The following is an 8,767-nucleotide window of genomic DNA, read 5'->3' as shown; positions in this document are numbered from 1 at the left end:
CGAAGTGGACATGGGCTTGTGGATTACCTGCCCCCCTCCACTTGCTCCTGGGTGCTCAGGCATGCAGGCTTGTGTTCCCAGGGACTGCCCTCCCTCCTCTTCACTCCCTCCCCCACACTTGTCCTGGGGAGTATGGCTCTGGTGCAGCAGCTTTTCAAAGGGATGTTAGGGATCCAGAGGGCGGGAGTCAAAAACCAGGCTGTCGGGGTTCCATAGAGCATGGACCAGTCACATCGCCTGTTTATTAGCTCACGATGTTTATTGAGCATCCGCCACATGCCAAGTTCCCTGGGGACAAAGAGGTACACTCGGCCCCAGCCCTGCCCTCCAGGAGCATACAGTCCAGCCAGCTGGCCCAGACAGGTGGTAGGATGGTCAATCTTGCCAGAAGTTCACCCTCCTGTCTTAACATTGACTTCTTCAATGATGCCCGCAGCCTCCCCAAAACCTGCCACTGGAGTCAGTGCCTAGGTCATCACGGATTTATGTGGCATATAGGTCAGTTTAATGACCCCTCCCATCAGCTCTATCTTCTTCCCCCAGTGCCCCAGTCCCTCACACAGGCTTGTTGACTGGGGACTGGGGATGGGGAGTGAGGACCATAAATGCTCCATGAAGCCCCAGGAGATGCTGGGAACATGACTGAGTTGGGGAGAAACAGGTGATCACCTGACACCCACTGCTGGGATCCACAGCACCCCCTCCCCTCTGGACCTTCAAAGTCTCTCTGGCTTTCATGGGGAAGCCAGAAGTCTTAAGAACAAGTTGCTTCCACTTATCTGTCATGACAGTAGCAGAGAGCAGTTCAAAAGAGAAAATGAGAAAAGTGGACTCCGGTTCCTCAACCTGCCATGTCATCCTCTGAGTTTCTGCTGCCTCAGGCTAACCGAATCAGCACTGGCTCTGTGCTGGGCCCCAGGCCCGGCCCTTCAAGGCAGCAAGCTTCCTCCATGCCACAGGTCCTCACTCTTGTAGTATCCCTCTTCACATCCCAAGACCACCGGACTTGGTGTGCGGTACACAGGTGCTAACTTAGTGCTTGAGGGAATAAATCCTTCCCGAGCCTACCTAAGGAAGCGCCCACCTCTAGGCACACAGCTCTGGCGGCATCCCGTCCCTATAATTAACTGGAAGCTTTAGGCAGGAAGCCAGGAGTGGAAGTCAAGGCTCCCCCACCTGCAGAGCCCTTCAGGCCGCTGCTGCCACCTGCCCAGAGGTTCCCAGGATGAGTTGGCGAGGAGGCAGACTCATGCAGGGCTGGGAGAGCAGTGACCAGTCAGAGCAGATGGCTGCACCTGGCTCAGGTGAGCTCCTGGCCCAGCCCCTGGGCTGCTGCCAGCACTGGGGCAGGTGTGTGGGCTTCGGGGGCAGCTGTGACTGGCCCAGCTCGCGAGCCCTTCCACCTGCTGAGGCAGGAGACTTTTTCCAGCCCAGACGTCCCAAGCTGGGGCTGACCCTCTCCCCTTATTTCCTGAGTCTCGGTGGACTTCAGTCTCCAAGCACAGATCACAGACATCCGGATCTGCCCCGGTTCTAAGTACCAGGCTGGTCCCTCGTGGTGGGAACGGGAGCCGCCTCCAAGAGCTTCCTGAGTTTGTTCAGGGCCCCTGGTCCCACGCAGTCAGCAGGGTCCGTAGAACGGCCGTGGGGGCTACCAGGGCCTCCAGAGACCCGGGTTCCGGGGAGGTTCGGGTGGTGAGGGCGCGGGGGCGGGCGGCGGGGAAGGCGCTGGCGGGCTGCAAGGGTCACCAGAGCGCCCGCCGTCGGAGGTGGCGCTGGCCGCCCTCCGGCGCAGGTGTTCCAGCAGGCGAGCGCTCACGGCAGGCTCCAGGACGCGGCAGGTGGGTAGCACGCGAGCCAGGCGCGCCAGGCAGGCTCGGTAGCCCTCGCGGTAGCTGTCGGAGGGTGCTGCGGACGGAGAGCGGCGTCAGGCGCGAGCTGGAGCGCTGGCCGTGGGGCCGGGCAGGGACGGGGTGGGGTCACTCACTGGGCGCCGCCGTCGGGCCGGAGGACGCAGGCAACTCCTGCAGGAAGCGCACGGTCATTTCCAGGATGTCCGCTTTCTCCAGCTTAGAATAGCGGGAGCTCTGCGCCGGGCCACGAAGAAAAGGGACAGAGAAACGTACAAACAAGACAGACCTCCCGCAGCCTGCCGTGAGCACTCCGCTCCCAGGAGCTGGGTGCTCCGCACGCCGTGGCCGGCGGTGGGTGGCCTCCCCGAGGCTTGCGCGCCACGCGTTGGCCCCTTATCGGCTCCTGGGGCAAGAGGATCTCTGCCCGCTCGGCCTCCTCGCCCCGCGCCCAGGGACCCCCTACCCCCAGCCCCAGTGCGCCTGGCAGGGCCCCGAGGCCCCAGCACTTACCTCCCTGCCCAGCAGCGGCAGAATGAGCCCCTTGAGCTGGCTCAGGCTCTCGTTGATGCGTGCGCGGCGCCGCTTCTCCAGCAGCGGCTTCAGGCTCTGCAGGCGGGCGTGTAGGCCGCGGTTACGTCCAGGCCCCCGCCCCCGCCGCTCTGTCCCCAGTCGCCAGTCCCCTGGCTCCTACCTTGCGCAGCTCCGCCGGGTCCCCTGCCCTCCGAGGCAGCCCCATGCTCGGCGGGAAAGCGGCGCCGCTGTGGGGCCGACCTGTGGAGACCTGAGCGCGAGCGCGCAGACACCGAAAGGAGACCGAGGCCCTTAGGGACGTCCGGTGCACGACCCAAGCGGGAGCCAGTGGTGCGCGAGCCACGCCCGCAGCCCGGCTTTAAGGAGACAACGGGCCCGCCCCGCCCCGCCCCGCGGAGTCAGGCCGCCTGTGGGTCCCACCTCCGCCTTTGTTCCTGCGCGAGGTGGGGGCGGGAGGGGGGACGGCGGAGCCCCCGGGATCCCGCTCCAGGCCTTGGCGTCCCATCTGCGGCGGGGGCGCGGGCCTGGGGCGCGGGCCTGGGGCGCGGGCCTGGGGCGCCTTCCTCCCAGAGCACCTGCGGGGGTGTGTGTGGGCTGGAGGGAAGAGGTTGGGGCCAGGCCCTTGCCCTTCCTTGTCCAGCGCTGCCCTTCCCTCGTTCGAGATCAGCGGCTCCTCTGAGCCCGGCCCCGGGCCTGGGCAGGGGACCCGGGGCTGCGGGACCCTCAAGTCGCCGGCGTCAGGGAGTTACTACTCCGCTCAGGTTTCTACTACGGGGAGGGACTCGCCCCACCAGTTGGCCTGCGGGGCTAGAAGGGGAGACCGAGGCCCGGAAAGAGATCTCAACTTGCTTCGGCTCCAACGGCTGGAAACTGGCCAGGCAGGACTAAGCCCCCTGCGGCTCCGTAGAGTCCTCCCGCCCTCACCGACTTAGGGACCACCTGCCCCGACACCCTCGTCCTCGGTTTTGCATAGGGAAACTGAGGCCCAGAGAAGACGAGGCAACCCAGGAGCACTCAGAGCTTATTTTCATTTCACTGGCTCCACCTCCGGGCTCCCACCCGCGGGACAGTCGGAGCTCACGTGACGGGCGGGGCGGGGCGGTCCTCGGCGCAGTCTCTCCCTGCCTGCCCGGGCCCCAGCGGCCCCGGGGTCCGCCTCCGCGCTGCGTGGCCGTTGCTGCTGCAAACTGGCTGGGCGTCCCCCGCCCATCTGCTCGAGGCTGCCCGCCCTCAACCGGCTGGCCGCGCAACGGTCATCACGGCGGACCACCAGGCCGACCCACGGGAGGAGGGCGGGCTGGACCCACGGACCCCGGCCGAGAGGAGGAACCACAGGGTGGAGCCGACCGGCGCTGTCCCGGGTGCTGGAGGGGGCCCATCCCCTCCACCAACCAAACCCGCATCTCTGAGCCCCATCTTCGACGTTTGGCCGAAGTTCCCAGGCCGCGTGATCCCCCGCAGGGCTTGAGAGGGCAGCGGGCCATTCAGGAAAAGGACGAGCAACCTGGCGAGTGGGGGAGCTCGTGCTGCCCAGACCTGACTGACTACCACGTGTGGAATACATGCAATACCCTAAGGGCCGTTTGGTTCTCACCTCCTTTACACCCCATGACTGTCCTGGCTATTAGAGTAAATCAGCATAGTTAGCAAAGTAGGGCCTGGGGATGCCTAAGCCACTGTCTCCTCCAGTCGTTGAGCTCAGAGCTCCTATGAGCAGGTCTCCTCCCAGGTCATTAATGATTCTTTAGGGGCTCAAAGAAAAGGACCTCATGGATCCCTCACTGATCCCCACCTACCACACCTGGGCCACACACCTGGCACATTCCTCTTTGTACCAACAGCCCCCCTCCCCGTACCAACATCTGCATCCTGGCTGAGAGACCCTGAACCTGACTCCTGGGGAAGAAGGTTCTTCCTAGAGCAGCCCTGTCCGTGTCTGTGGACCACCATTTTGAAGCCTAAAGGGTGGGCGAGAAAACTCCCTTTTCAGTTACCCCCAAATTTTATTTGTTTGGGCTTCCCTTGTGGCTCAGCTGGTGAAGAATCCACCTGCAATGTGGGAGACCTGGTTTCAATATCTGGGTTGAGAAGATCCCTTGGAGAAGGGAAAGGCTACCGACTCCAGTCCATGGGATCATAAACAGTCGTATACGACTGAGCGACTTTCACTTTAACTATTTATTTATTTATTTATGTCCTGCAGCTGCAGGATCTTAGATCTCCAACCTAGGATCGAATCCATTCTTCCTGAAGTGGAAGCACAGAGCCCTAATCACTGGACTGTGAGGAAATTCCAGTCACCCTAGTTTTGTTTTGTTTGTTTTCTAACCTTTTCTTTTTAATTGTGTTTGTTTATTTATTTTTGGCTGCACTGGATCATCATGGCTGTGTGAGCTTTCTCTGGTTGTGGCAAGTGGAGGCTATTCTCTAGTTGGGGTACATGGGCTTCTCATTACCATGGCTTCTCTCATAGCGGAGCACAGGCTCTAGAGTCTGCAGACTTCGGTAGTTGTGGCACGTGGGCTCTGCAGCTTCAACTCCTGAGCTCTAGACCACAGGCTTAGTAATTGTGGCAGGCACATGGGCTTAGTTGCTATGCAGCATGTGGGATCTTACTGGACTAGGGATCAAACCTGTGTCCCCTACATTGGCAGGAAGATTCTTAACCACTGGACCACCAGGGAAGTCCCTACCCCAGATTTTAAAGTCCCTCCTCTAGTCCCCCATGGCTGTTCCCTTCATCGGAAGAGTTCTGGGGGTTTTGCTGGTTTATATGGAGGAAGGAGTCATTTATAAGCAAGGGAACTTAGGTAAGATAACCCAGTGGACAGAATTCGGGGATGCAGTCTTTAAGGAAGCTGAGACCACTTTAGGGTACAGTAGGAACATATTTCACCTGAGTCCCTGCCCTTGAGTGGGGAGAGGGGTCTGAACAGCCGTTTTCCAAGTAACTGGGATGGGCAGATGCTGATCCCAGCAGAAGAATCTCCAGGTGGGGGAGGGAGCCCCTAAACTGATATCTGGAGGGACACTGGAGGGACTGATATCTGGGGGACACTGGAGGTGCTCTGGGCGGAGGGAACTTTAGGGGCAGAAGGAAGAAGGAAGGGCACAGGAGCATCTGCCTCTGAGCTTTGCCCCTTACTATTTGTGTCACCTCGAGCAAGATAAAATAAAAAGCAAAACCAGGACTTCCCTGGTGGTCCAGTGGATGAGAATCCATCTGCCAACACAGGGGATATGGGTTCGATCCCTGGTCTGGGAAGACCCTGCATGCCATGGAGCAGGCAGGCCCGTGTGCCACGTCCACTGAAGCCCATGATCCTAAAGCCTGTGCTCTGCAACCAGAGAAGCCATGGCAATGAGAAGCCAGTGCACCACAATTGGAGAAAGTCTGTGTGCCGCAACAAAGACCCGCTGCAGCCAAATATAAATTTAAAAATTATAATTAAGTTAAAATCCAAAACAATAAGCAAAACAAAAAGAACCTCCATGTGCCTCAGTTTTCTCAGCTGTAAAATGGGCGTAGTGTTGTGCCTCTCTCATAGCATCCCTGTGGGATTAAATATGCATATGAAGCTTGGCATGATGCCTGATAAGTGTTAGGTCTTCCAAAAATGTGTTCTTACTGGTTATGGGCTCTCTAGGGATGCTTGGGAGGATCCAGTGGACACAGTGCAGCCCAGAAAGGACAGAGAAGGCCTGTATCTCAGCTTGACTTTGAGTGGCATCCTCAGAAAGGAGTCTGAGAAGATGGTCAGCAAGGATGGGTGCTCACAGGTGACTCCTATGGAGGAGTCCTTATGGGCAGTGGGAGGGACAGCTCTTCTGCCTTGACCAGTGCCATAACAGCAGCACATCACTGTGATCTGATCCCCAGAATGACAAAACCATGTGATAAATGAGAGTATCCAGGAATGGGGGGCCACTTGGAAGGAAGGATAAGAATTGCAGGGATTTTTTTTTTAATGGAGAAAGCACAGGGAGGGACCTTCAAGATAAGCTATTTTACAGGCTTCACTGGTGATCTAGTCGTTAAGACTCTGTGTTCTCAATGCAGGGGGCATGAGTTCGTTTCCTGGTTGGGGAAGATCCTGCATGCCGTGTGATGTACACCCCCCAGAAAAGAGAAGCCACTTTAGTTCTTTGTCCTGAAAGTACCCCTAACACTCAGGGTACACTTGCCACTGTGTAGGCTATAGGAGGGCTGCTCTAGCAGGCACCAAGTGCCAACTGAATTGCTGACGCTGCCAGCCTAAGGCTCCTCCCTCCCCTGGTCTGAAAACCACTGGGTAAGGGTCCTAGACCCCAGCAGTCACAGGTCCCATGGGGGAGTGAGGTGGGTCTGGTGTGGTGGTAGTGGCTAGAAACCCATATGGCCACTGAGGCCCAGAAGATCCAGTTCAGGAGGGTACCATGTGGCACAGATGGTAAAGAATCCACCTGCAAGGCAAGAGACCTGGGTTTGATCCCTGGGTTGGGAATATGCCCCCGAAGAGGGCATGGAAACACACTCCAGTATTCTTGCCTGGAGAGTCCCCATGGACAGAGGAGCCTGGTGCGCTATAGTCCATGGATCGCAAAGAGTTGGACAGGACTGAGAGACTAAGCTCATGACACTCAAAGTCCACTGCATGTGGCGCCACCTAGTGGTAGCCCCAGGTAATTGCACACCTACTGTTCATTAAAAAGCAGACATTACTTTGTCGACAAAGGTCTGTCGAGTCAAAGCTATGGCTTTTCCAGTAGTCATGTACAGATGTGAGTTGGACCATAAAGAAAACTGAGCACCGAAGAACTGATGCTTTTGAACTGTGGTGTTGGAGAAGACTCTTGAGAATCCCTTGGACTGCAAAGAGATCCAACCAGTCCATTTTGAAGGAAATCAGTCCTGAATATTCATTAGGAGGACTGATGCTGAAGCTGAAGCTCCAATACTTTGGCCACCTGATGAGAAGAACTGACTCACTGGAAAAGATCCTGATGCTGGGAAAGATTGAAGGCAGTAGGAGAAAGGGACAACTGAGGATGAGATGGTTAGATGGCATCATCAACTCAATGGACATGAGTTTGAGCAAGCTTTGGGAGTTGGTGATGGACAGGGAAGCCTGGCGTGGTGCAATCCATGGGGTCACAAAGAGTTGACCACAACTGAGCAACTAAAACACACACATACACACACCTCTTCCTGGAGGCCCCTCACTCTAGGCATTTCCAGCACCATCCTGTGCCTGTCCCACTAGCCATTGGGTAAAACAGCCCCTGGCAGAGCACTCACAGGGCTCCAGTGGGGAGGTGGTGAGGAAGGGTCAGTCCCATCGGGAGGAAGGACACTGGATGTTTCAAGGCCGCCGGGTGTGCTGACTGAGTTCTCACAGCTACACAGCCCCGTCTTCCAGCAGTTCTTTCTCCTGTTCAGCCCGCAGGGCCTCCCTCCAGCTCCCACGAAGGGCTTCTGGCCAAGCAGGCAGGCAGATTGGCGTACCTGTGCTCTCCTGGCCCACTGCCCTCCCAGAGCCATCCTGCACCCTTGCAGAGGAGTCCCAGGCCTGCTCCCCGGGTGACTGCTCTGGAGTGCCTCCCCTGTGCCGGCCCCCTCCCTCTCCCCAGCCCTTGCAGCCTGCTTCTCTGTCTCTCTTTATTTGGCAGCCTCAGGGCCCCAAGCTCACAGTTGACTCCCCCACCCCAGAGGGTAGCTCTGGGCGCTCTCTGAGCCCAGGGTCTCTGAGCCCAGGGTCTCTAGGACTGGAAACCAGAGTACACCAGGCCTTCATCTTTTTCCCCTTCTTTCTCACCCTTCCTTGGGAAATCTGAAATCTGAGGACAGTTATCAGGGTCTGGGGGACCCAGAAAGGCTGAGGACCCAGCACCCGTGCCACCCTCCAAGGCATAGACCCAGAACTCCTTAAGGACTTTTTAGGCCGGTTCCTGGTGAATGGCCCTTGCTCCCCAAGTCTCTCAGGCCTGGGGCTTTCCTCTGTGCGCCTTCGAATAAAGCCCAGCCCACCGCCCCTTCCCAGATGGCCCTTCCCCGCCTGCCCACGTGGCCTCCACAACTCACTCCCTAGCTCCCCGTTTTCCTTTTCTGATCACACGGTCACTGTTTGCTGGCTTGTGTCCCCAGCGCCTCCATCTGGCACGGGATTGATAAATGAGTTCGTCTGGACGCTCTGGACGGCTCTCGAATTCGAGCCCAGTCTGATCACCCTCTGGGTTCTCCGTTCTGACCGGAGGTATAATAAATTAGGAGAGAAGTCCCTGGGCGCACCGCCCCTGTGGCCGCAGTCCGGCGCTCGGAGCGGAGGCGGAGTCGGGGGCGGGGCGGGGCGGGGGCGGGGGCAGGCCCGAGCCTTAAGCCGGGCGCCGCGGGTGCCCCGTGCCCC

The 8,767-nt window shown here is 58.4% G+C and overlaps 1 protein-coding gene across 2 annotated transcripts; it reads right to left on the bottom strand.

The window, feature by feature from the left end:
- Positions 1-208: 208 nt before the first annotated feature.
- HES2 (hes family bHLH transcription factor 2) lies at positions 209-2,716 on the bottom strand. 2 transcript variants are annotated; one of them, XM_027975708.3, is made up of 4 exons: positions 2,545-2,716; positions 2,364-2,459; positions 1,988-2,087; positions 209-1,908 (listed from the first exon to the last, which is right to left on the bottom strand). In XM_027975708.3, the coding sequence occupies exons 1-4, from the start codon at positions 2,587-2,589 to the stop codon at positions 1,652-1,654; spliced, it is 498 nt and encodes a 165-aa protein (XP_027831509.1). In that variant the 5' UTR covers positions 2,590-2,716; the 3' UTR covers positions 209-1,651. The 2 variants fall into 2 exon arrangements, with proteins under 2 accessions (XP_027831509.1, XP_027831510.1); XM_027975709.3 differs by having other exon boundaries at positions 1,988-2,024.
- Between the last annotated feature and the right edge of the window lie 6,051 nt (positions 2,717-8,767).

Source organism: Ovis aries, chromosome 12, assembly GCF_016772045.2.
Source record: "Ovis aries strain OAR_USU_Benz2616 breed Rambouillet chromosome 12, ARS-UI_Ramb_v3.0, whole genome shotgun sequence".
NCBI lineage: Eukaryota > Metazoa > Chordata > Mammalia > Artiodactyla > Bovidae > Ovis > Ovis aries.
Note: the sequence above shows the minus strand (reverse complement) of the source record. Positions and strands in the feature narration are given on the sequence as shown.

Coding starts and splice junctions, on each gene's coding strand:
- HES2 (XM_027975708.3), bottom strand. CDS start 2,589: ATGGGGCTGCCTCGGAGGGCAGGGGACCCGGCGGAGCTGCGCAAG. Junction 2,460..2,544: donor ACCCGGCGGAGCTGCGCAAG/GTAGGAGCCAGG, acceptor GCCCGCCTGCAG/AGCCTGAAGCCGCTGCTGGA. Junction 1,909..1,987: donor CGGCCCGACGGCGGCGCCCA/GTGAGTGACCCC, acceptor CTCCGTCCGCAG/CACCCTCCGACAGCTACCGC.